At 38.7% G+C, this 27,530-nt stretch overlaps 1 protein-coding gene across 1 annotated transcript in view; it reads left to right on the top strand.

Annotated features, from left to right (window-relative positions):
* RTF1 (RTF1 homolog, Paf1/RNA polymerase II complex component) overlaps positions 1-27,530 on the top strand; it is a 53,966-nt gene that overhangs the window by 22,389 nt on the left and 4,047 nt on the right. Inside the window, exons 4-14 of the mRNA XM_036923798.2 lie at positions 824-1,028; positions 9,028-9,142; positions 9,832-9,943; positions 20,217-20,352; positions 20,811-20,988; positions 24,312-24,394; positions 25,476-25,563; positions 25,661-25,768; positions 26,342-26,419; positions 27,010-27,131; positions 27,294-27,351. Coding sequence (XP_036779693.1) covers positions 824-1,028; positions 9,028-9,142; positions 9,832-9,943; positions 20,217-20,352; positions 20,811-20,988; positions 24,312-24,394; positions 25,476-25,563; positions 25,661-25,768; positions 26,342-26,419; positions 27,010-27,131; positions 27,294-27,351 — 1,283 coding nt within the window. The remainder of the gene's footprint in view (positions 1-823; positions 1,029-9,027; positions 9,143-9,831; positions 9,944-20,216; positions 20,353-20,810; positions 20,989-24,311; positions 24,395-25,475; positions 25,564-25,660; positions 25,769-26,341; positions 26,420-27,009; positions 27,132-27,293; positions 27,352-27,530) is intronic.

Genomic DNA, 27,530 nt, shown 5'->3' on the forward strand with positions numbered 1-27,530 from the left:
TTGAAGCTGCAGCGTGAGAAATGGAGGGGAAAGGTGTCTGCATTACAGCATGGCTTCTGCCTCTATAGCAGTGGCCCCATAACTTTTGCAGTGGTCATAGATCCCTTGAGAATCTGAAGGAAGCAAGAAAAATACATATAATTCCCAAGGGTTAGTGAGGCCTCTGAGACCCCACAAGTGTCCTTGCATTAGTCTCAACTCACTTTACCCTGAGTGCCTTCTCTTCCCTTTTTCTTGATTATGCTTGGTCTGAGAAGGAGAATCCTCAAACCCGATAAAAAAAACTCATTTAAAAAAAGTTCTTATTTTGAAACCAATTCTAGAATTTTTGCTAACACTAGTTTGAAAGCTGAACTTGTTCTAGGACTAAATGGTAAACTTTACATTTCTTTTCCATCACCTTTTGTCTTACCAAGATCCATTTTCATTAGGAATTCACTGATCAGATTAATGGCTCATTAAAATATTTTTAATACCAACTAATAAATGTAGAAGAAATGATAGAAAATTCAGCATTTTGAAACATCATAGTAATAACTGATTTTCTCAAGATGCTTACAGTGTCAAAGCATCTCCCTTTACTTACTAGTTACAAAGGAGAAATACAGTGTGCCTTTGCAAGGAAGACATGTGGGGGATACCAGCTTAACCAAGTCTTCCAAATCATCCTACAGACCAAGGACTGTTCCCAAGAGAGCTGAGATGGTCCTGTGCCACTTCACCTAGGAGAGCCAATGGGTCATGACGATTCACACAGTGGGGTCACCTGTGGCCTTAGTTCTCTGTAGCATAGCCTGATCTTGTGTTTGGTCCTTTGTTGTAGGTGAAGTGTCAGATTCTGACAGCAACAGCTCCTCCTCAAGTTCAGATTCAGACTCTTCCTCAGAAGATGAAGAGTTCCATGATGGCTATGGAGAGGACCTCATGGGAGATGAGGAAGACAGGGCTCGTTTGGAACAGATGACAGAGAAGGAGAGAGAGCAGGAACTATTCAACCGCATAGAGAAGAGGGAGGTGTTGAAAAAAAGGTAAGATTGTAGTTCCTTAATGATAAAATAAAGTAATAAAATAGTTTTCCAAAATTCACATTTGGAGCCCCATCTTAACAGGATTCAAGACTTGAGATTTCTTCTCATTATTTACAAGTTAGGTATCTGACTAGCCTTCAAGCGTGGTTTTTGTATTTTTTTAAAAACTCAAATTTTGTTTAAAAATGTTACATCACTTTTTGGTATTCAGAAGCTGCTTCAGTATTCTGAATTACTTTTGTCATACTTAAATGGCAAAAGTTCTTCCTTATCTCCTAACAGAATTTCAAAGCAAAAATATACTTGGCTGTTGTCTCAGGAAATAAATAGTCCTCAGAACTAGGATCCTTCCCTACCTACCTAATGTCATGAAAGAAAAATAGAAGCATTTTCTTTGGCAGCAGTTAGTTCCATTTCTTCTTGGGAGCCTGTTTGTCCCTTCTGGAGACCATATTAAGTATGGTGAGTTATCCTAGACAAGAATGTTTGGCTTTCAGTCAGCAGCAAGTAATAGACATTTGTTTTGAGTGTGAATGCTTCCAAGGTTACCTGTACTGGAACAAACAAGACTTAAGAAACTCACGGAATTGCCAGATGGTTAGGGGCAACTTAAATTTGTATTTCTGAACTGTGGAGAACGTAACAGAAGTTCTCACTCAAGACCATTGGGCTATGATAAAGTTACAAAGTAGCTCAAGAGTAATGGGTGGCTTATCTCAAGCATGGTATTTATATTTTTCACCCTATATAGGTGAAAAAAAGCAGTTGCCTGTTTAGTGACCCTTTTGTACGGCAGTACATTCTAGAGACTTAGAAGGTTCCTCCACATTACTCACTTAGTAAAGGTCTTTATGTGAGTCTCATTTCATCTTAAAATATTTTTATGTAAACACCATTAGTATTCCATTTTATAGCCAACAGCACCAGTAGTGAGATGTCATTTTCAGTTAGATTCTTCATATCTTTTCTAGGGCTGCCTTTTTTTTCTGGTATCATTAATCTACAATTACATGAGGAACATTATGTTTGCTAGACTCCCCCCTTCACCAAGTCCCCCCCACAAACCCCATTACAGTCACTGTCCATCAGTGTAGTAAGATGCTGTAGAATCACTGCATGTCTTCTCTGTGTTGCACAGCCCTCCCCGTGCCTCCCCCCACATTATACATGCTAATCTTAATGCCCCCTTTCTCCCCTTCCCCCCCGCCCCCGTTATCCCTTCCTTCCCACCCATCCTCCCCAGTCCCTTCCCCTTTGGTAATTGTTAGTCCATTCTTGGGTTCTGTGATTCTGCTGCCGTTTTGTTTCTTCAGTTTTTTCTTTGTTCTTACACTCCACAGATGAGTGAAATCATTTGGTACTTGTCTTTCTCCACCTGGCTTATTTCACTGAGCATAATACCCTCTAGCTCCATCCATGTTATTGCAAATGGTAGGATTTGTTTTCTTCTTATGGCTGAATAATATTCCATTGTGTATATGTACCACATCTTCTTTATCCATTCATTTACTGATGGACACTTAGGTTGCTTCCATTTCTTGGCTATTGTAAATAGTGCTGCGATAAACATAGGGGTGCATATGTCTTTTTCAAACTGGGCTGCTGTATTCTTAGGGTAAATTCCTAGAAGTAGAATTCCTGGGTCAAATGGTATTTCTATTTTGAGTTTTTTGAGGAACCTCCATACTGCTTTCCACAATGGTTGAACTAATTTACATTCGCACCAGCAGTGTAGGAGGGTTCCCATTTCTCCACATCCTCACCAACATTTGTTGTTGTTTGTCTTTTGGATGGTGGCGATCCTTCCTTGTGTGAGGTGATAGCTCATTGTGGTTTTAATTTGCATTTCTCTGGTAACTTGTGATGTGGAGCATCTTTTCATGTGTCTGTTGGCCATCTGAATTTCTTATTTGGAGAACTGTCTGGTCAGCTTCTCTGTAGGGCTGCCTTTTAAAAAAAATAAATCTATCTCTTTTTTTTTAAGATGAGTGTAGGCAGCATAAAAAGTAGCTCGGTTATGGAAAGAAACTGACATTTTCAGACAGGAGAAGGTCTAGGCTTAGTTCACACTCACTGTCCAGGTGATCTAAATTAGTCACTTACCCTTTTCCTGCCTTAGCTTCCTGGGTATTTTTGTGAACCTCAAGTGAGCTGATATATATAAGAACGTAATGTAAATACAAGTTATTAACTTTTTTAAACTTTATTGAGATGTGTTTTACATACCACAGAATCTACCCAATAAAAGTGTGTAATTCAGTTGTTTTTATATATTGACAAAGTTGCATATAACCATCACCACAATTAATTTCACAATGTTTTTTCATCACACCAGAAAGAAACCCTGTACTCATTGACAATCATTTTTCTATTTTTTCCCAAGCCTCCCTGCCCTAGGCAACCACTAATCTACTTTCTGTCTCTATAGATTTGCCTGTTTCTGCACATTTATAAATGGAATCATACAATATGTAGTTTTTTTGACTGCTTTCACTTAAAAAAAAATTGCATATTTCTGAAGTTCATCCATGTATTACATATCTCAGCTTCATTCCTTTTTGTGGCTGGATGATATTCTGTTGTATGTATATACCACATTTTATTTATCCATTCATATATTGATTGAAATTTGGGTTGTTTCTACTTTTTTGCTATTGTGAATAGTGCTACTGTGAACTTCCATGTACAAATATTTATTTGAGTACCTATTTATAGTTTCTTTGGATTCCTAGGAGTGGAATTGCTGGGTCTTATGGTAATTCCATTTAACTTCCTGAGAAACCACCAACCTGTTTTCCACAATAGCTGTACCATTTTACATTATTACCAGCAATATATAAGGGCTCCAGTTTCTCCACATCCTTGACAATACTTGTTATTTTCCCTTTTTTTCATAACAGCTATCCTGGAGAATGTGAAGTAGTATTTCATTATGGTTTTGATTGTGTTTTTCTGTCGACCACAATGTTGAGCATCTTTTCATAATCTTATTGACCATTTATATATCTTTGAAAAAATGTCTTTTTCCCAGTTTTTAACTGGGTTACTAGTCTTGTTGTTAAGTTGTATGTTTTTGTATATTCTGGTTATTAGATCCTTACAAGATGCATGATTTACAAATATTTTCTCCCATTTTTAAAAATTTTGGTATCATTAATGTACAATTACATGAGCAACATTATGGTTACTAGACTTCCCCTATTATCAAGTCCCCACCACATACCCCATTACAGTCACTGTCCATCAGTGTAGTAAGATGCTATAAATTAACTACTTGTCTTCTCTGTGTTGTACTGCCTTCCCTGTGCCCCCCTCCACATTACGTGTGCTAATCGTAATGCCCCTTTTTCCCCCTTATCCCTCCCTTCCCACCCATCTTCCCCAGTCCCTTTCCCTTTGGTAACTGTTAGTCCATTCTTGGGTTCTGTAAGTCTGCTGCTCTTTTGTTCTTTCAGTTTTTTCTTTGTTCTTATACTGCACAGATGAGTGAAATCATTTGGTACCTGTCTTTCTCCCCCTGGCTTATTTCACCGAGCATAATACCCTCTAGCTCCATCCATGTTGTTGCAAATGTTAGGATTTGTTTTCTTCTTATGGCTTCACAATGGTTGAACTAGTTTACATTCCCACCAGCAGTGTAGGAGGGTTCCCCTTTCTCCACATCCTCGCCAACATTTGTTGTTTGTTGTTTGGATGGTGGCCATCCTAACTGGTGTGAGGTGATATCTCATTGTGATTTTAATTTGCATTTCTCTGATGATTAGTGCTGTGGAGCATCTTTTCATGTGCCTGTTGGCCATCTGAATTTCTTCTTTGGAGAAGTGTCTGTTCAACTCCTCTGCTCATTTTTTAATTGGCTTATTTGCTTTTTTGTTTGTTGAGGTGTGTGAGCTCTTTGTATAATTTGGATGTCAACCCCTTATCAGATATATCATTTATGAATATATTCTCCCATACTGGAGGATTTTTTGTTTTACTGATGGTGTCCTTTGCTGTACAGAAGCTTTTTAGTTTGATATAGTCCCACTTGTTCATTTTTGCTTTTGTTTCCCTTGCCTGGGGAGATATGTTCATCAAGAAGTTGCTCATGTTTATGTCCAAGAGATTTTTTGCCTATGTTTTTTTCTAAGAGTTTTATGGTTTCATGACTTACATTCGGGTCTTTGATCCATTTCGAATTTACTCTTGTGTATGGAGTTAGACAGTAATCCAGTTTGATTCTCTTACATGTAGCTGTCCAGTTTTGCCAACACCAACTGTTGAAGAGGCTGTCATTTCCCCATTGTATATCCATGGCTCCTTTATTGTATGTTAATTGACCATATATGCTTGGGTTTATATCTGGGCTCTCTAGTGTGTTCCATTGGATTATGGGTCTGTTCTTGTGCCAGTACCAAGTTGTCTTAATTACTGTGGCTTTGTAGTAGAGCTTGAAGTCAAGGAACACAATGCCCCAACTTTATTCTTCCTTCTCAGGATTGCTTTGGCTATTCAAGGTCTTTTGTGGTTCCATATGAATTTTTGAACTATTTATTCCAGTTCGTTGAAGAATGCTGTTGGTATTTTGATAGGGATTGCATTGAATCTATAGATTGCTTTAGTCAGGATGACCATTTTGACAATATTAATTCTTCCTATCCATGATCCCGGGATGTGTTTCCATTTATTGGTATCTTCTTTCATTTCTCTCATGAGTGTCTTGTAGTTTTCAGAGTATAGGTCTTTCACTTCCTTGGTTAGGTTTATTCCTAGGTATTTTATTCTTTTTGATGCAGTTGTGAATGGAATGGTTTTCCTGATTTCTCTTTCTGCTAGTTCATAGTTAGTGTATAGATTTTCTCCCATTCTATAGATTGTATTTTTCACTCTCTTTATAGTGTTGTTTGATGCACAAAACCCTTTAGTTTAGATGAAGTATAATTTATTTTTTCTTTTCTTGCTCAAGCTTTTAGTATCATACCTAAGAACCTATTGCCAAATCCAAGGTCATGAAGATTTATGCCTGTGTTTTCTTGTAAGAGTTACATAGTTTTAGCTGGTATTTAGATCACTGATCCTTTCTGAGATAATTTTTCTGTGTAGTGTGAGGTAGGGATCCAACTTCAATTTTTGAGAAATCCCATTCTCCCAATATCACTTGTTGAGGAGATTCTTTACCTGGTCATGGCACCATTGTTGAAAATCAATTTTCCATAGACATATGGGTTTATTTGTTGACTAGCAATTCTATTCCATTGATCTATATGTCTTTCCCTATGTTAGTACAATGTTTTGATTACTGTAGCTTAATAGTCAGTTTTTAACTTCATAAGTGTCAGTCTTCCAACTCTGTTGTTCTTTATCAAAATTGTTTTGGCTATATAGGGAGGGCCCTTTGTGTTTCTATATGAATTTTAGTATTAGCTTTTTAACTTCTGCAACAACAAAAATAAGCAGCTGGGATTTTTACTGGAATTATGTTGAATCTGTAGATCAACTTTGGGAATATTCCTATCTTAACAGTATTGTTTTCTAACTCATGAATATGGTTTCTTTCTACTTACTTCAGTATTATTTAATTTCTCTCAGTAATGTTTTTACAGGTTTTGGTGTAAAAGTCTAGCACTTGTTTTGTTAAATTTATTCCTAAATATGCTAGTCTTTTGGATGTTATTATAAGTGGAATTTTTTTCTTTGTTCTATTTTCAGATTGTTCATTGCAAGTATATAGAAATACAATTATTTTTGTATATTGACCCTGTATGCTGTTACCTTGCTGAGCTCATTTATTAGTTTTAATAGTTTTTAGTGGATTCCTTAAGATAGTCTGTGAGTAGGATTATGTAATATACAAAGAGAGATACATTTTACTTCTTCCTTTCCAACGTGGATTCCTTTTATTTCATTTTCTTGCTATCTAGTACCATTTTGAATAGAAATGGTAAGAGTAGACATCCTTGTCTTGTTCTGATCTTAGGGAGAAAGTGTTCAGTCTTTTGCCATTAAATATTATATTAGTTGTTACGTTTTCTTCCATAGATGCCTTTTATTGGTTTGAGGAAGTTTCCTTCTGTTCCTAGTTTGAGAGTTTTTAATCAAGACATGGTGTTGGATTTTGTCAGATGCTTGTCCTGTGTCTGTTGAGGTAACATGTGGTTTTTGTACTTTATTAATATGATGTATTACAGTGATCTTCATATCTTGAACTAACCTTGCATTTCTGGGATAAATCCTGCTTGGTCACCATACATCATCTTTTCAATAAATAGCTAGATCCAGTTTGCTACTATGTTGTTGATTTTTTTTGGCATTAGTATTCATAAGAGATAGCAGTCCACACTTTTCTCTTTTGGTATCATTGCCTGGTTTTGGTATCAGGATGATACTGGCTGTATAGAATACATTGAGGAATATTTCCTTCTTTTCTGTATTTTGGAAGAGTTTGTGAAGATTTTATATTCTTTAAATGTTTGATAAAAATCTCCAGGGAAGCCATCTGGGCCTGAAGTTTTTTATGGCATATTTTAAAATTACTGAATTACAATATCTTTTATTTCTATTCACATTTTTCTTTTTCTTCTTGAGACAGTTTTGGTGGTTTTTCTATTTTTTTTTTCTATTTTTTTCTATTATTTTTTTCTATTTTGGTGGTTTTGAGATTTTTCTATTCTACCCAGATTACCTAATTTGTTGCCATACAATTGTTCATAGTATTCCTTATGATCTTTTTTATTTCTGTAAGGTTGGTGATCATATCTCTTCCTTTGTACCTGATTTTAGTAATTTGAATCCTCTATTTTTTTTCTTCATCAAACCTACCCAAAGTTCTGTCAATTTTGTTGATCTTTTCAAAGAATGAAATTCTGGTTTCATTGATTATATTGTTTTTTTCAATTCTGTGTTTCATTAATTTCTGCTCCAATCTTATTATTTTCTTCTGCCTGCTTTCCAATTAGTTTGCTCTTCTTTTTCCACTGTCTTAAGATGGAAGTTATTTATTTGAAATTATCTTCTTTTTTAATGTAGGCTTTTATAGCTGTACACTTTCCTCTAGGTCTTGCTTTAGCTACATCCTGCAGGTTTTAGTGTGTTGTGTTGTACATTGATTTTTAGTCATCTCAGATTATTTTCTAGTTTCCCTTGTGATTTCTTCATTGACCTATTGATCACTTTGAAGTGTGTTGTTTAATTTTTAACTGTTTTGGAAAGGAGTAAATTCATAACAGTCCTCTCTATCCCACATTATCAAAATACATGAACAACCTTAATAATGTGGGAAATTAGTTATAATTAATAGTTATTAATTAATATGAATAATGAGTGAAAAGGACATAACAAAATTTTTTAGTTCTGTGTTAAGAACTAAGTAAAAATTTTTTTGACAGTTGGAGTTATTTTGGAGTATTATGAAGAGTCTGATTTTTATTATATTCCTGCTTTCCTTCCAGAAAGTTCCTTAAATCCATCCACACACGAAAGATCAGTTTTGTTTCACGGAAGCCTGATTTTTGCTACAGGGAGGGAGCCTAGGTTGCATTTCAGAGAACTGCATATTTATCACATTTGCTGGTGTGGAGGGGCCCAGGGTGTGGGGTGCATTTTTGCTAAGGAGGAAGGATGGAAAGTGGTGCTTTTAAAATACAGCCTTTTTCCTGACCACCTTAAAAATGTGATAGTGGCTCGCTGTGGCTTTGTTCTGTTTCTAATGAAAAGCTGTTGGAGTTGATGTAGAAATCAGCTATTTTTTTCTATTAAGTGAAAGTTGAGGAAGAACTCTTTCTTACCAGGAGGATCCTGAATATATTCTCTAATTTTGAGTCTATTCCAGCATAATGCTTTCAGGTCCTTTTGGTGTATTTATATTCGTATTTTTAATGTACTTCCAGAGTACATTGGAGTTTCTTAAAGGAAGCCAAAATGTTTATTAAACTCCTTCCTCCTAGTTACTTCCTTTCTCCTATCTGACAGAAGGCTTTACAAATAATTTGTTGCACTTAAAAACCAAGTATCTTTTTACCAGATTTGAAATCAGGAAAAAGCTAAAAACAGCCAAAAAGAAAGAAAAGAAAGAAAAAAAGAAAAAGCAAGAAGAGGAGCAGGAAAAGAAAAAGCTGACACAGATTCAGGAATCTCAGGTAGGAGATTCAGTGGTCCTCATTATCCACAGAATAAAATCCCTGTTTTAAGTGTGTGTGTGTGTGTGTGTTTATGTAAAAGATGGGTTTATTATTAATCATCCTAGGTCAGTGAGCTATTATGAGCTATCTTCACTTTGAAGGTTTCATTAATCTCTGGACAGAACATTTCACCATTTTCACCATTACCTGTGCTGTTTAACTCCTTAGGAATTCTTGAGTAAGTCTGCGTTTGAAAAGCAGCTCAGTGGGTATGTGAGCACCCCTTTACAGAAAGTTGGTAAACATCCTGTCCCAGATAGCCAGATTGACTGTGATGTTTACTCAGGTGTATGTAAGCTTGGATTTGGACATAAATGTAGCTGGGGAAATAAGCCATCTCTGCATTCATCACAAAATCTTTGTTGACAGTATCAACAAATATTAGCTATGAGCCAGGGCATCTTTCCAGAAAGTATTTATTCCTATAATTCTTAGGCTCTTTAGTAGGCAGGTAGGATAGGAGCTGACTTTACTGCTCTGTTTTCTTCATCCAGAAGAGGGTGCTCTTGCCATTTAAACAAGTTTTTCTGTTTCTGTAGCCAGTATAGATTCACAGTGGAGAACAGAGTAATTAATTGTTGGGTATAGAGAATTTATCATCAGCCGTTTGCTAAAAAGAGCCAGCCTACATATCCTTCTTTTCCCAGGTAACATCCCACAACAAGGAACGGCGTTCTAAACGAGATGAGAAATTAGATAAAAAATCTCAAGCCATGGAGGAGCTAAAAGCAGAGCGAGAAAAACGGAAGAACAGAACAGGTAAGTGGAAAAAACTTCGTGGCTACCTTGTATCTTTGATTGAATTATTTGACTTACTGGTGCCCATTTTTATTTTTCCCCCTTTTTAGCTCTTTATTATGGGAAATTCCAAACACTTGCAGAGATTAGTATAGTGAATCTCCATGAACCCATTCATCCATTCTCAACAATCAACACATGGCCAATCTTATTAAATCTATAATCCCCACCCTCTTCCATCAGGATATTTTGAAGTAAATCATGACATCATTTTATTTCTTTTTTTTAATTTATTTTTAACCACATGAAAAAGCAATATAGTTACTACGTTTACCCATATTATTGGGTCCACACCCATACCCCATTGCAGTCCAGCATCATTGTATTTCAACTGTAAATATTTCGGTATCTTTCAGAGACTCTCTTCTATTAAACATAACTATAAAACCATTTTTTAAATGTTTGAAAGCTACTTGTTTTAGTTACTTTTTGTGTGGTTGTACCATCAAATGGATATTTTGTTTCATTTTTCTTGTGATGTATAGAGATAACTTGTTACTATTTTATGATTGCATAAAATACAATGTTTCACAGTCAAATCTACTAATAAACAAGGTATACTCAAAGAAGTTTAGTGTCCATACCTTTCTATTTCACCCTTTGCTTCCCTCCTTCAGTAGGCAACCACATAAAAAAAGTTTTTTGTCTCCTTTTTTTTAAAAAGAAAGATACATATTCACATCCAGTCTTAGAATAATGTCAGCATGCTATACACACTTTTCTCTGCCTTGCTTTTCTCATTTATCCATATATCCCAGAGATCACTCCATAGCTTTTATGTCAAGCAGTGGTTCATAGACCACCTTTATGTATTTATGGATTTATTTATTTTGGTATCATTAATATACACTTAAATGAGCAACATTGTGGTTACTAGATTCCCCCCATTATCAAGTCCCCACCACATACCCCATTACAGTCACCGTTCATCAGTGTAGTAAGATGCTGTTGAATCACTACTTGTCTTCTCTGTGTTGTACAGCCCTCCCCGTGCCCCCCTCCCACATTATACATGCTAATCATAATGCCCCCCTTTTTTTTCCCCCAGCTTATCCCTCCCTTCCCACCCATCCTCCCCAGTTCCTTTCCCTTTGGTAACTGTTAGTCCATTCTTGGGTGTCAACCCCTTATCAGATCTGTCATTTATGAATATATTCTCCCACACTGTAGGATGCCTTTTTGTTCTATTGGTGGTGTCCTTTGCTGTACAGAAGCTTTTTAGCTTGATATAGTCCCACTTGTTCATTTGTGCTTTTGTTGCCCTTGCCTGGGGAGATATGTTCATGAAGAAGTCACTTGTGTTTATATCCAAGAGATTTTTGCTATGTTTTTTTCTAAGAGTTTTATGGTTTCATGACTTACATTCAGGTCTTTGATCCATTTCAATTTACTTTTGTGTATGGGGTTAGACAATGGTCCAGTTTGATTCTCTTACATGTAGCTGTCCAGTTTTGCCAACACCAACTGTTGAAGAGGCTGTCATTTCCCCATTGTATGTCCATGGCTCCTTTGTCATATATTAATTGACCATATATGTTTGGGTTAATGTCTGGAGTCTTTATTCTGTTCCACTGGTCTGTGGGTCTGTTCTTATGTCAGTACCAAATTGTCTTCATTACTGTGGCTTTGTAGTAGCGCTTGAAGTTGGGGAGCGAGATCCCCCCCACTTTATTCTTCCTTCTCAGGATTGCTTTGGCTATTTGGGGTCTTTGGTGGTTGAATTTTTAAACTATTTGTTCCAGTTCATTGAAGAATGCTGTTGGTAATTCGATAGGGATTGCATTGAATCTGTAGATTGCTTTGGGTTGTTTAGTATTTTTGCATCTATGTTCATCAGGGAAATTGGTCTGTAGTTTTTCTTTTTTGTGGTGTCTTTACCTGGTTTTGGTATTAGAGTGATGCTGGCTTCATAGAATGAGTTTGAAAGCATTTCCTCCTCTTCTATTTTTTGGAAGACTTTAAGGAGAATGGGTATTATGTCTTCTCTAAATGTCTGATAACATTCAGTGGTGAATCCATCTAGTCCGGGGTTTTGTTCTTGGGTAGTTTTTTAGTTACCAATTCAATTTCATTACTGATAATTGTTCTGCTTAGATTTTCTGTTTCTTTTTTCCTTTTTTTGTTTTTTTTGGTATCATTAATCTACAATTACATGAGGAATATTATGTTTACTAGACTTCCCCCATCACCAAGTCCCCCCGACATACCCCATTACAGTCACTGCCCATCAGCGTAGTAAGATACTGTAGAATCACTACTTGTCTTCTCTGTGTTGTACAGGCCACCCTGTGCCTCTGCCCCGACATTATACATACTAATCATAATGCCCCCTTTCTTTCCCTCTGCCCCTTATCCCTCCTTACACCCATCCTCCCCAGTCTCTTTCTCTTTGGTAACTGTTAGTCCATACTTGGGTTCTGTGAGTCTGCTGCTCTTTTGATCCTTCAGTTTTTTTCTTTGTTCTTAGACTCCACAGATGAGTGAAATCATTTGATATTTGTCTTTCACCGCCTGGCTTATTTCACTGAGCATAATACCCTCTAGCTCCATCCATGTTGCTGCAAATGGTAGGATTTGTTTTCTTCTTATAGCTGAATAATATTCCATTGTGTATATGTACCACGTCTTCTTTATCCATTCATCTACTGATAGACACTTAGATTGCTTCCATATCTTGGCTATTGTAAATAGTGCTGCAATAAGCATAGGGGTGCATATGTCTTTTTTAAATTAGGCTGCTGCATTCTTAGGGTAAATTCCTAAGAGTGGAATTCCTGGGTCAAATGGTATTTCTATTTTGAGCATTTTCAGGAACCTCCATACTGCTCTCCACAATGGTTGAACTAATTTACATTCGCACCAGCAGTATAGGAGGGTTCCCCTTTCTCCACAACCTTGCCAACATTTGTTATTGTTTGTCTTTTGGATGGTGGCGATCCTTACTGGTGTGAGGTAATATCTCATTGTGGTTTTAATTTGCATTTCTCTGATGACTAGCGATGTGGAGCATCTTTTCATGTGTCTGTTGGCCATCTGAATTTCTTCTTTGGAGAACTGTCTATTCAGCTCCTCTGCCCATTTTTTAATTGGATTATTTGCTTTTTGTTTGTTGAGGTGCGTGAGCTCTTTATATATTTTGGATTTCAACCCTTTATCAGATCTGTCATTTACGAATATATTCTCCCATACTGTAGGATGCCTTTTTGTTCTCTTGGTGGTGTCCTTTGCTATATAGAAGCTTTTCACCTTGATATAGTCCCACTTGTTCATTTTTGCTTTTGTTTCCCTTGCCTGGGGAGATATGTTCATGAAAAAGTTGCTCATGTAACCAAGAGATTTTTGCCTGTTTTTTTCAAAGTGTTTTATGGTTTCATGACTTACATTCAGGTCTTTGATCCATTTTGAATTTACTCTTGTGTATGGGGTTAGACAGTGATCCAGTTTGATTCTCTTACATGTAGCTGTCCAGTTTTGCCAACACCAACTATTGAAGAGGCTGTCATTTCCCCATTGTATGTCCATGGCTCCTTTATCATATATTAATTGACCATATATGTTTGGGTTAATATCTGGAGACTCTATTCTGTTCCTCTGGTCTGTGAGTCTTTTCTCATGCCAGTAACAAATTGTCTTGATTACTGTGGCTTTGTAGTAGAGTTTGAATTTGGGAAGCAAGATCCGCCCTGCTTTATTCTTCCTTCTCAGGATTGCTTTGGCTATTCGGGGTCTTGGTGGTTCCATATGAATTTTTGAACTATTTATTCCAGTTCGTTGAAGAATGCTATTGGTATTTTGATAGGGATTGCATTGAATCTGTAGATTGCTTTAGGCAGGATGGCCATTTTGACAATATTAATTCTTCCTAGCCAAGAGCATGGGATGAGTTTCCATTTGTTAGTGTCTTCTTTAATTTCTCTTAAGAGTGTCTTGTAGTTTTCAGGGTATAGCTCTGTCACTTCCTTGGTTAGGTTTATTCCATGGTATTTTATTCTTTTTGATGCAATTATAAATGGAATTGTTTTCCTGATTTCTCTTTCTGCTAGTTCATTGTTAGTGTATAGGAAAGCAACAGATTTCTGTATATTAATTTTGTATCCTACAACTTTGCTGAATTCAAATATTAGTTCTAGTAGTTTTGGAGTGGAGTCTTCAGGGTTTTTAATGTACAGTTTCATGTTGTCTGCAAATAGTGACAGTTTGACTTCTTCCTTACCAATCTGGATGCCTGGTATTTCTTTGTTTTGTCTAGTTGCTGTGGCTAGGACCTCCAGTACTATGTTGAATAACAGTGGGGAGAGTGGACATCCCTGTCTTGTTCCCAATCTCAGAGGAAAAGTTTTTCAGCTTCTCGCTGTTAAGTATGATGTTGGCTGTGGGTTTGTCATATATCGCCTTTATTATGTTGAGGTACTTGCCCTCTATACCCATTTTGTTGAGAGTTTTTATCATGAATGGATGTTGAATTTTGTTGAATGCTTTTTCAGCATCTATGGAGATGATCATGTGGTTTTTGTCCTTCTTTTTGTTGATGTGGTGGATGATGTTGATGCATTTTCGAATGTTGTACCATCCTTGCATCCCTGAGATGAATCCCACTTGATCATGGTGTATGATCCTCTTGATGTATTTTTGAATTCGGTTTGCTAATATTGTGTTGACTATTTTTGGATCTATGTTCATCAGGGATATTGGTTTGTGGTTTTCTTTTTTTGTGGTGTCTTTGCCTGGTATTGGTAGTAGAGTGATGCTGGCTTCATAAAATGAGTTTGGAAGTATTCCCTCCTCTTCTACTTTTTGGAAGACTTTAAGGAGAATGGGTATTATGTCTTCTCTAAATGTCTGATAAAATTCAACAGTGAATCCATCTGGCCCAGGGGTTTTGTTCTTAGGTAGTCTTTTTGATTACTGATTCCGTTTCGTTGCTGGTTTTTGGTCTGTTTAGATTTTGTGTTTCTTCCTTGGTCAGTCTTGCAAGGTTGTATTTTTCTAGGAAGTTGTCCATTCCTTCTAGGTTTTCCAGCTTGTTAGCATATAGATTTTCATAGTGTTCTCTAATGATTCTTTGTATTTCTGTGGTGTCTGTCGTGATTTTTCCTCTCTCATGTCTGATTCTGTTGATGTGTGTAGATTCTCTTTTTTTTCTTAATAAGTCTGTCTAGGGGTTTATCTATCTTGTTTATTTTCTTAAAGAACCAGCTCTTGGTTTCATTAATTTTTTTTATTGTTTTATTCTTCTCAATTTTATTTATTTCTTCTCTTATCTTTATTATGACCCTCCTGCTGACTTTGGGCCTCATTTGTTCTTCTTTTCCAGTTTCAATAATTTTGACTTTAGACTATTCATTTGGATTGTTCTTCCTTCTTTAAATATGCCTAGATTACTATATACTTTCCTCTTAGAACTGCTTTCGCTGCATCCCACAGAAGTTGGGGCATTGTGCTGTTATTCTCATTTGTCTCCATATATTGCTTGATCTCTTTTAATTTGGTCATTGATGCATTGATTATTTAGGAGCATGTTGTTAAGCCTCCATGTGTTGTGAGCCTTTTTGTTTTCTTTGTACAATTTATTTCTAGTTTTATACCTTTGTGGTCTGAGAAGTTGGTTGGTAGAATTTCAGTCTTTTTTAATTTACTGTGGCTCTTTTTGTGGCCTAGTATGTGGTCTATTCTGGAAAATGTTCCATGTGTACTTGAGAAGAATGTGTATCCTGCTGCTTTTGGGTGTTGAGTTCTGTAGATGTCTGTTAGGTCCATCTGATCTAGTGTGTTGTTCAGTGCCTCTGTGTCCTTACTTATTTTCTGTCTGGTTGATCTGTCCTTTGGAGTGAGTGGTATGTTGATGTCTCCTGAAATGAATGCATTGCATTCTATTTCCTCCTTTAATTCTGTTAGTATTTGTTTCACATATGTCAGTGCTCCTGTGTTGGTTGCATAGATATTTATAATGGTTATATCCTGTTGTTGGACTGACCCCTTTATCATTATGTAATGTTCTTCTTTATCTCTTGTTGCTTTCTTTGTTTTGAAGTCTGTTTTGTCTGATACAAGTACTGCGACACCTGCTTTTTTCTCCCTGTTGTTTGCATGAAATACCTTTTTCCATCCCTTCACTTTTAGTCTGTGTATGTCTTTGGGTTTGAGTTGAGTCTCTTGTAAGCAACATATAGATGGGTCTTGCTTTTTTATCCATTCTATTACACTGTATCTTTTGATTGGTGCATTCAGTCGCTTTACATTTAGGGTGATTATTGATAGATATGTGCTTATTGCCATTGCAGGCTTTGGATTCCTGGTTACCAAAGGTTCAAGGGTAGCTTCTTTACTATCTAACGTTTAACTTTAACTCACTTATTATGCTAGTGTAACCAGTCTGATGACTCTTTATTTCTCTCCCTTCTTTTTCTTCCTCCTCTACTCTTTATATGTTGGGTGTTTTATTCTGTACTCTTTTGTGTGTCCCTTGACTGATTTTGTGGATAGCTCATTTTATTTTACCTTTAGTTAGTATCTGTTTGGTCCACTTTCTTTGCTGTGATTTTATTTTCTCTGGTGAACTCTATTTAGCCTTCGGAGTACTTCCATCAAGAGCAGTCCCTTTAAAATACACTGTAGAGGTGGTTTTTGGGAGGTAAATTCCCTCAACTTTTGCTTATCTGGGAATTGTTTTATCCCTCCTTCAAATTCAAGTGATCATCTTGCTCTATACAGTATTCTTGGTTCGAGGTTCTTCTGTTTCATTGCATTGAACATATCATGCCATTCTCTTCTGGCCTGTAAGGTTTCTGTTGAGAAGTCTGGTGATAGCCTGATGGGTTTTCCTTTGTAGGTGATCTTTTTTCTCTCCCTGGCTGCTTTTAATACCCTGTCTTTGTCTTTCATCTTTCCCATTTTAATTATTATATGTCTTGGTGTTGTCCTCCTTGGGTCCCTTGTGTTGGGAGATCTATGGACTTCCATGTTCTGAGAGACTATTTCCTTCCCCAGATTGGGGAAGTTTTCAGCAATTATTTTCTCAAAGGCACTTTCTATCCCTTTTTCTCTCTCTTCATCTTCTGGGACCCCTATAGTGCAAATATTGTTCCGTTTGCATTGGTCACACAGTTCTCTTAATATTCTTTCATTCCTAGAGATCCTTTTCTCTCTCTCTGCCTCAGCTTCTCTGTATTCCTGTTCTCTGATTTCTATTCCATTAACAATCTCTTGCACCTCATGCAGTCTGCTCTTAAGTCCTTCTATTGTCTCCCTCATGAATTCATCCCTTAGCTCCTGAATATTTCTCTGTAGTTCCATGAGGATGCTTATGACTTTTATTTTAAATTCTTTTTCAGGAAGATTGGTGATTCAGTCTTACCAAGCCCTCTCTCTGGTGTTTAAGGGATTTTGGATTGAACGAGGTTCTTCTGCCTTTTCATGGTGATGGGAGTGGTCATCAGCAAGTGGCGCGTGTGTCAGCTGGGAGAACAAAGTCCCTTCCTAATTGCTGGTCGCCTTGCCTGTCTCCACTGTCTGTCCCAGTTAACCACACACAGGGAGCAGCCTCTGGCTCAATCCCCTAAGCTGCTGTGGGTGGCACGGCCTTCAAGATGGCCTAGGGCAATGGCAGGGGTTGCAGGCCAGTGGTACATGTTCTGCTGCGAGAATAGAGCCCCTTCATGCTTCCCAGACTCTGTGCCCGTCTCCTCTGTCTGCGCCAGTCTGCCGTGTGCAGGATGCAGCCTCTGGGTTAATCCCCTGAGCTGCCATGGGCGGGGAAGCCCTTGGGATGGCCTAGGGCACTGGCGGGGGTTACAGACGTGTGGCGCGTGTTCTGCTGTGAGAACAAAGCCCCTTTGTCCCTCTTGGACTCTGCGCTGGTCTCCACTGTCTGTGCCAGTCAACTGCGCGCAGGGAGCAGCCTCTGTGCTAAGCTGAGTGGTTGCTGTAGATGGGGCTGCTCCCTGGCTGTTTTGCAGCAATGGCAGGTCAGCCAATGCTTGCAGTCCTGGTGGGGTGGAAGGAACGGTAGGCTGTTTATCACTGCAAGGGGCTTCAGAGCTGCATTGCCACTCAGGTTGTTAGTGTGCGTGGAGTTCCTTAAAGTTCCCAGCCTGCTGGGCTGAGTGTGCCAGGACGATTTTGTCTACCTGTTAAACCCTTGTTCCTTTAAGACTTTGAAGTGCCTGCTTTTCTTTTGTCCCAGGTCAGCTGGCTGTGGGAACCTGTTTGCAGTCTCAATCTCAGACCTTGCTTTTCCGCTCCACCAATATCCAGTGCACCATGCAATGTATGTCTGTGCTCCTGGGCTGGACCACCAGGGCTGGTTATTTAGCCGTCCTGTGCTTCCACTCCCTACCCACTCTGATTCCCTTCCTCCCACTGGTGAGGTGGGGTAGGGGGAGTGCTCATGTCCTGCCGGGTCATGGCTTTATATCCTACCCTTTTCCGTGAGATGTTGGGCTCTCACAGACATAGCCTGGCTTGTGTACTGTATCTTCTGGTCACTCTTTTAGGAATAGTGGTATTCGCTGTATTTTCAAAATATATATGGTTTTGGGAGGAAATTTTGCCCACCCTACTCACGCTGCCATCTTGAGAATCAGACCACCTTTTTTTGTTTGTTTGTTATCATTAATCTACAATTACATGAAGTACCTTATGTTTACTAGACTCCCCCCTTCACCAAGTCCCCCACACATACTCCATTACAGTCACTTTCCATCAGCATAGTAAGATGCTATAGAATCGCTATTTTTCTTCACTGTGTTGCACAGCCCTCCCCATGCCCCCCCAGTACATTATACATGCTAATTGTAATGCCCCCCTTCTTTTTCCCCACCCTTATCCCTCCCTTCCTACCCATCCTCCCTAGTACCTTTCCCTTTGGTAACTGTTAGTCCATTCTTGGGTTCTGTGAGTCTGCTGCTGTTTTGTTCCTTCAGTTTTTTCTTTGTTCTTATACTGCACAGATGAGTGAAATCATTTGGTACTTGTCTTTCTATGCCTGGCTTATTTCACTGAGCATAATACCCTCTAGCTCCATCCATGTTGTTGCAAATGGTAGGATTTGTTTTCTTCTAATGGCTGAATGATATTCCATTGTGTATATATATATATATATATATATATATATATATATATACCACATCTTCTTTATCCATTCATCTACTGATGGACATTTAGGTTGCTTCCATTTCTTGGCTATTGTATATAGTGCTGCAATAAATATAGGGGTGCGTCTGTCTTTTTCAAATTGGGCTGCTGTATTCTTAGGGTAAATTCCTAGAAGTGGAATTCCTGGGTCAAATGGTATGTCTATTTTGAGCTTTTTGAGTAACCTCCATACTGCTTTCCACAATAGTTGAACTAATTTACATTCCCACCAGCAGTGTAGGAGGGTTCCCCTTTCTCCACAACCTTGCCAACATTTGTTGTTGTTTGTCTTTTGGATGGTGGCCATCCTTACTGATGTGAGGTGATATCTCATTGTGGTTTTAATTTGCATTTCTCTGATGACTAGTGATTTGGAGCATCTTTTCATGTGTCTGTTGGCCATCTGAATTTCTTTTTTGGAGAACTGTCAGACCACCTATTTTTATAAGTAAAATTGTAATGGAATACAGTGCTGCCCATTTGTTTCATAGTCTGTGATTGCTTTCTATCTACAACAGCCAAATCGAATAGTTGGAACAGTGATCATATGAAGCATAAACCTAAAATATTTGCTATCATTTAAAAAACATTTTCTGACTCAGGATGTAGTGTAATGTCTTGTTTCTTTTATACAGCTGCATAGCAGTTCATTTGGGTAGATGTACTAGAGGTGATTCAGCCACTTTGTGTGGACATGTGGATTAGCTGGTATCCTGATACTAGATAGTACTGTACATTCAAAATAAAGCTTTCCCAAGAAGACTCTCAAAGACATAAATTTTTCACCATCGTTCTTGCTCATCTCCAGGTGTCTTAAGTGAAGTAAAAGACAACTGTCACTAGAGTGGTGACCCTCTCTGCCCACGTACTGAGTCTTGCGGCCCTTATTTTGTCTCCTGGGGCTTGACATTTGTTTCCTGAGTGATTTTAACCCTCTGGTTTAACTCATTTCTGTATATAGACTAAATATCACAATCTCATTTGAGAGGTCTTAGCTGTCTATTGAGTCCTTTTCCATGTTCCACTTTTCTTTTTCAGGAATGAAAGATGTTTCAGTGTCTTATTAAGAGAATGTAGGTAAACATTTTTCCTCTCTTTTTAGCTGAGCTCCTCGCCAAAAAGCAGCCATTGAAAACCAGTGAGGTATACTCTGATGATGAGGAGGAGGAAGAGGATGACAAGTCCAGTGAAAAGTCAGATCGCTCATCCCGAACATCCTCATCTGATGAAGAAGAGGAGTAAGCTGTGTACCTTTTGGTCTAGTAGTCAGGATAGATGGGTTCTTTGGGGAGAAGCTTAGTGTAGTTCCCAAACTTCCCTGTTTGGGTACTGAGCTTTAGTTCAGTTCAGCACCCTGAATTGCCAAGCTGGGTTTCCCAGCACATCAGCCAAACATATAGCCCTGACTTTGACTTTTAGCCTGCACCCCAGGACATTTCATCTGCACCTGGCAGGTAGGAAATGACCATGTCAGCCTCATATTGGCCAGGAGCTTCCATTAGTTCTCTTACTCTGCCAGGTCAGGACAGTGCACACCACAGGTTAGGATCATGACTCCATTACCACTCTTTCCTGTTGCTTCATTTGTTTCTTCTATGCTGTTAATCACATGTGCTTGGATTAAGTTTCAAAAATTTATTTATCTTAATCTGTGTTTATGATGAACACTTTTCGCAGTGCTCTTTGTTCCTCACAGGAAAGAAGAGATCCCACCAAAATCACAACCAGTCTCTTTACCTGAGGAATTGAATCGGGTTCGGTTGTCACGGCACAAGCTGGAACGTTGGTGTCACATGCCCTTCTTTGCTAAAACTGTTACAGGATGTTTTGTGCGGATTGGCATTGGAAACCACAACAGCAAACCAGTTTACCGGGTTGGTATTTCTCCCCTTGGACAATTGTCCATGTTTTAAATATAATGATTCTTGACTGGAATCAGAGCTGCTTATTTCATGGGAAAGTAGATTCCAGTTGAGATGTCCGTAGGATAGTGACAGTCTGAGGTAACCAGGGATCAAGCATGACCGACTGCCAGCAAGAGTCTTTGGTTAATTAGTAGTTTAAAACCTATCCATGCTAAATATGCAAAGAAGTAAAAAGTTAACTTTTTCAAACAATAAGGCTTCTCTCTCACTTACCAACTTCACATTTCCCTGTATGGCCCCGGAAGATGACTGGTTAGCCAGAGACGGGTAAGATTCCTCAAGGGAGGAACAACCTAAGACAGGCACAGTCGCAGGGGGGCCATCAGGTGAGAAATTGGGGATCAACAGAGGTGAGGCTTAGAACCTCACCCCTCCGTTCTGAGAGAAATCTTCTGCATACTTGGATGTTTTACTGCCCTGGTCTAGCTTGGATTAACACATAGTCTACAGGCACACACCTGATCATCTACATGTGCTCTCTTACAACACTAAACTATGTTTTCTACCTTTATCTTGTATCTACCTACCACTTCAGCATTTTATTAAAAATAATAATAATAAAGAGAGAAATGTGGTATCCACATATAAATCAAGTATAAAAACCAAATGAGTATTCATATTTGAACTGTTTATAGTTCATAATGCATGAGCAAAACCGAAAGTTTCTGTGATGACTGCCCTTGTACTGTTCACTATGTAACTTATTTATTATGTAAGAATTTGTTCTACATGTAAAAACTTGTTTGTTATGCCTCAGAAGATTGGAGACTGACAAAAATTAGGCTTGGGGTGGAATAATGATTGTGCATTGAGCATTGACTCCCCTATACAGAATTTTATTGTCGTTAACAACCATTTGATCAATAAATATGAGAGATGCCCTCACAAAAAAAAAAAAAAAAAAAAAAAAGGACAGACTTCCAATGGTAAAATACATTAGTAACCGGGATGTAAGGTATAGCATAAGGAATATAGTCAAGATATTGTAACAGCCTGGTAGGGTGATAGCTGGAACCTAGAATTATGTATATAAATGTTCTACCACTGTGTTGTACACTTGAAACTCATGTAATGTAATAGTGTGTGTCAACTACCCTTCAATAAAAAATAATTATTTATAAAAAAAAAAAAAAAGTATAGAAAGGTAAAAAAAAAAAAAAAAAAAAAAATATACAGGCAGACCTCAGAGATATTACAGGTTTGGTTCCAGACCACTGTCACAAAATGAATAGGGCAATAAAGCAACTAAAATGAAAAAAAATAATAATAATAATAATAATACATTTTCACAAAAAAAAAAAAAAAAAAAAAAAAACCTATCCATGCTGAAGTTACTCTACAAGAAGATATGTCAAAGAAATAATCAATCTTCCCAGGTTTTCTTCCGCCTGCTACTTCTATAGCTTTTCTTCTTCCTACCTAATTACAACCCTTAAATAGAATTTGTGCCACATGTCGAATTTACTGAGTATCATAATTCTTCCAAGTGGTAAAGATACCTCAAGACAAATGCTGGGCATAGAAGCCACAGGGCATAAATATGCAAAGAAGTAAAAAGCTAACCTTTTCAAACAATAAGGCTTCTCTCTCACTTACCAATTTAACATTTCCCTGTATGGCCCCGGAAGATGACTGGTTAGCCAGAGACAGGTAAGATTCCTCAAGGGAGGAACAACCTAAGACAGGCACAGTCGCAGGGGGGCCATCAGGTGAGAAAATGGGGATCAGCAGAGGTGAGGCTTAGAACCTCCCCCCTCCTATTCTGAGAGAAATCTTCTGCATACGTGGATGTTTTATTGCCCTTGTCTAGCTTGGATTAACACATAGTCTACAGGCACACACCTGATCATCTACATTTGCTCTCTTACAACACTAAACTCTGTTTTCTACCTTTATCTCGTATCTCTACCTACCACTTCAGCATTTTATTAATAATAATAAAGAGAGAAATGTGGTATCCACATATAAATCAAGTATAAGAATCAAATGAATATTCATATTTGAACTGACTGTTTGTAGTTCATGATGCATGAACAAAACCGAAAGTTTCTGTGATGACTGCCCTTCTAATGTTCACCATGTAACTTATTCACTATGTAAGAATTTGTTCTCCATGTAAGAACTTGTTCGTTAAGCGTCAGAAGATTGGAGACTGACGAAAATTAGGCTTGGGGGTGGATTAATGATTGTGCATTGAGCATTGACCCCCCTATACAGAGTTTTATTGTTGTTAACAACCATTTGATCAATAAATATGAGAGATGCCCTCACACAAAAATATATATATATATATGTATATATATATATATATATAAACACACTTCCAGTTGTAAAATAAATAAGTAACCGGGATGTAATGTATAGCATAAGGAATATAGTCAAAATATTGTAACAACTTGGTACGGTGATAACTGGTACCTGGAATTATCATGTATATAAATGTTGAATCACTGTGTTGTACACCTGAAACTAATGTAATACTGTGTGTCAACTACCCTTCAATAAAAAATAATTATCCAGGGGAAAAAAAAAAAAAGAGTCTTTGGAGCCCAAGGGACCAGTGGGTTTGGAGTTTGAATAATTTTCTATATCCTCCTTCCATACAAAAGGGAGAAGGAAGACATTTATGAAATATTCATTGAGAGTTACATAACCTGGAAGCTCTGTTCATTTGAAAAATAAACTTTATGTTATATACTAAATGACTTCTGGAACAGGGAATATATTGAGGTTAAAAACAAACACAGCTCCAATCGAATAGAGGTTATTCTGTGAGTTCCAGCACTGCTTCTGTAGTTTGGATGGCTCGAACACAGCTGTTTGATTTTTATGTTTATTTGTTTATTCTATTCTGGGTTGTATGGTTTTAACATTTGTTTACCTTCTTTGAGGACCAGCAGCCATCCCATGTCTTGGAAAGCTTGGCAACAGAAACTGACCTCTGTGGTCTTTATATTTGGTTAATAAAACTGACCTCTGCCATTCCAAGTACATTCCCTAGTAAGGTAGAATTAAGTTGGAGGGGAAGCTTCTAACAGACCCCACCAGGCTAGCTGCCTCCTCTCCTGGAGCTTGCTTACTCTGGGCATGGGGCTCCTGGTGCTTGGCCATCTGAGTTCTAAACTTGAACGAGGTGCTCAGAGTACCTGGCAGCTGTGCGCTCTTCTCAGCACAGGGTCACCTGTCTGCATTCAGGGAGACAGAACCAGAGAGGGGTGTGGAATGCTCTGGAAGGATCTGTTTTTGACTGGTGTCTCTACCCTTTCACTTAGGTTGCCGAGATCACAGGTGTTGTGGAAACTGCTAAAGTTTACCAGCTTGGTGGCACCAGAACAAACAAAGGGCTGCAGTTACGGTAGGAGAGGTGCTTCTGTGGCCCTGTGGACAGTTACTGTCTGGGCTGTTGCCTTCTCCTGGTGTGATGTTGCTTGCTGTAGTAAACAATGTGCTGTCCCCTCAGGGTACTTGGAGGGAAACTTGTATTGCTCTGCCTTTGTCTATAGGGAAAGTAGGAGATCTCTCTCTCATCAGAGGTATGAAATGGTAGGACATACAGAAGGAAAAAGTTGGGTTGTGAGAACACCTCCTCCCAGAACCCTGCAGGAGTTTCCTCGGGGAGCATGGGAGAGGACTTGGGTCTGGTCATGGCTCTGTCGCTAACTAACCTGGTGAAATCAGGTCACCTTTCTGGACTTAATTTCCTCTTCAGTAACATGATAGTTACTGAATGAATGTTACATGCCACTGTTCTGGGCATCAGGACAGAGTAGAGAGGAAAAGAGAAACAGATCCCTGCCCTACCTTACATAGGAAGGAATCGAAGTAGTTTGCCAGGATCACTTCCAAGAGCAGGTAATAGCACAGCTCTACCCTGGCCCAGTCTGGTCTCTGTTTCCTTCTCCCAGCCCATCAGCTCTCCTGATCTGTTTAAACAGGGTCAGTTGGGGTAGTGAGTGGCCATGTAGAGAGTGACTGTCCCTAGGAGAACAGCACTGTCTCAACTTTGCCAGCACCAGCATCAATTGAAAGGCAGTTGTTCCTCTCTAGGGAATAGAGTTTCCTTGTAATTTACATACCTACCTAGTATTTCATATTCTTGGTACCAATTGACTGTGGAGGATTTTATTGTAAATGGACTTTTGAAGCTTTGGCCAAGTCTATTTGTTTCCAGTGCTAGCTTTGATTCTTAATCCTGGCTACCTATTAGAACAACCTGGGAATTTTGTTTATTTGTTTAATTACGGGGCCTGGTTCCCGCTCCCAGCATTTCAGATTCAGTTGATCAATAGTGGTGCTTTGGCTATGGAATTGCTAGATGATTCTGAAGTGTAGCTGGGATTGAGAACCACAGAGATAGGCACTTCCTGGTAAGGTGGCTTTGCTGGTACTGTAGTCAGCATACCCATTCTTAGAGATGTTGTCGCTTTTTTGTGTAGGCATGGCAATGACCAGCGAGTGTTCCGCCTGGAGTTTGTCTCAAACCAAGAATTCACTGAAAGTGAATTCATGAAGTGGAAAGAAGCGGTAAGTGCATAGACAGCACCTAGCTATTCATGAAAATACTGAGAAAGGTTCTTTCCAAAATCCCTTATTAATAACCTTTTATCATGTTTTGGTCCAGATGTTCTGTGCTGGCATGCAGTTGCCTACCCTAGATGAAATTAATAAGAAGGAATTATCTATTAAAGAAGCTCTTAATTATAAATTCAATGATCAGGACATTGAAGAGGTAAGAAACCTGGTACCCCAGAGCTTGGAGTTTCATTAAGAACCAGTATTAGAGATCATGACTTTCTTTTCTTTCCCTCATTTTGACATTTTTAGCTATGCTGCTAGTGCATGAGAATGAGGGAATACTAGTGTTGCTACCTTATTATTTATAGCTCATCAAGATTTTCTCTGTACATTCTCATTTTAAGTCATAGACTAAAGTGTATTCAGGCTTCAGGGATCTGTATTCTGCTAGGCTCAGTCCTTCAAGAGGTTTTTTTCTCTAAAACATTTTGGTAAAATTATTTGATTTCTGTTCTCTTGGACAGTGGCTAGCCTTACAGTACCAAGTCCTTGGGCTACTGCTGTTTATTAGTGCATGTTCCTTCAGACTGTCCCAGAAGAATCTCTTTGACCCTGGAAGCAACATAGTATCCCTTGGAATGAATTGGCTCTTCCTCTGGGGCATGACACTGCTATAGGAAGAGTGGCCCCTTTTAACTAGCTGCTTGCCTCCAAAATGGGCTTGTTTAGCCTATCTGCAAAAATAGTTAAGGAATACCTCACTGCTGGTATCTTCTCTCTGGTACAGATTGTAAAAGAGAAAGAAAGGTTCAGGAAAGCTCCACCCAACTATGCTATGAAGAAGACTCAGCTGCTGAAGGAAAAGGTAAGTAAGGACTTGCACTCAGACCCCTTCCCCCATTCTGTAAGGAAATGTAAACCAAACTTGTTCATCCTCTGCCAAGTTAGTAGTGGCAGGATTGGGAGACAGTGCTGAATTCCAGAGCAGTGCAGTGCTTTCTTGGCCCCTAGGCAGCACCTTGGCCGTTTCCTTTCTATAAATTCAAACCTATCTTGCGTGTCCCATTCTCCTTACTTTGTTATCACATCAGTTTTCTGTGTAATATGATAGACCCCAGGCAGTGTCAGCACTGGATCTAAACAGATAGGATATTGCCAAGCCCAGCTGGGTGGGTGGTTTCCCTTCATATCAGGATGGGTGAGCCTTTTTAGGGTGAGTTAGCCAAATGGGGCCTGGGTTCTAAGGTTAATGCTACATATCCCTGTTGCCACGGGCCCCAAGCCAGGTAGCCATATGGGAAGGTGTTACATTAAAAATTACGCTTTGCATTTGTAAGTTTTTTTGTATATTCTTTGACATCTGTCATTGGTTCCTCATGTGAGTCCAGGGACACTTGTTGTAGAAGTCAGGGGACACACTCATAACCAAAAACTCACACATCTCTCTGTGTGCAGGCTATGGCTGAGGACCTGGGGGATCAGGACAAAGCCAAACAAATCCAAGATCAGCTGAATGAGCTGGAGGAGCGGGCAGAGGCCCTGGACCGCCAGCGGACCAAGAACATATCTGCTATCAGGTATGTGAACCGCTTTTGGTTGGGCCTACAGACTTTACCACAATTATCAGGCAGGCCTGTGGCCTTGTACACACTGTGCTGCACTGGCTCCATCCGGGGTCAGGGCTCCGTGGGTCACTCCCTCCTTTCACAGCCTACTGACTCATCCCTCTTACTCCACAGCTACATCAACCAGCGGAACCGGGAGTGGAACATTGTAGAGTCAGAGAAGGCCCTTGTGGTGAGTAAGGCACTTCATCTGGATTACTGAAAACAATCTTAATGAAATCTTCTCTACATCGTGCTTGAGTTAATTTTTTTAATTATTGAGGTAACATGTATGCTTAACATAATGTACTCTCTCTGTATGCACGTATACACCCATATAATATGTTAACTTACCATGAACAGCTGCAGTGT

The sequence above is a fragment of the Manis pentadactyla genome, chromosome 11 (genome assembly GCF_030020395.1).
Source record: "Manis pentadactyla isolate mManPen7 chromosome 11, mManPen7.hap1, whole genome shotgun sequence".
NCBI lineage: Eukaryota > Metazoa > Chordata > Mammalia > Pholidota > Manidae > Manis > Manis pentadactyla.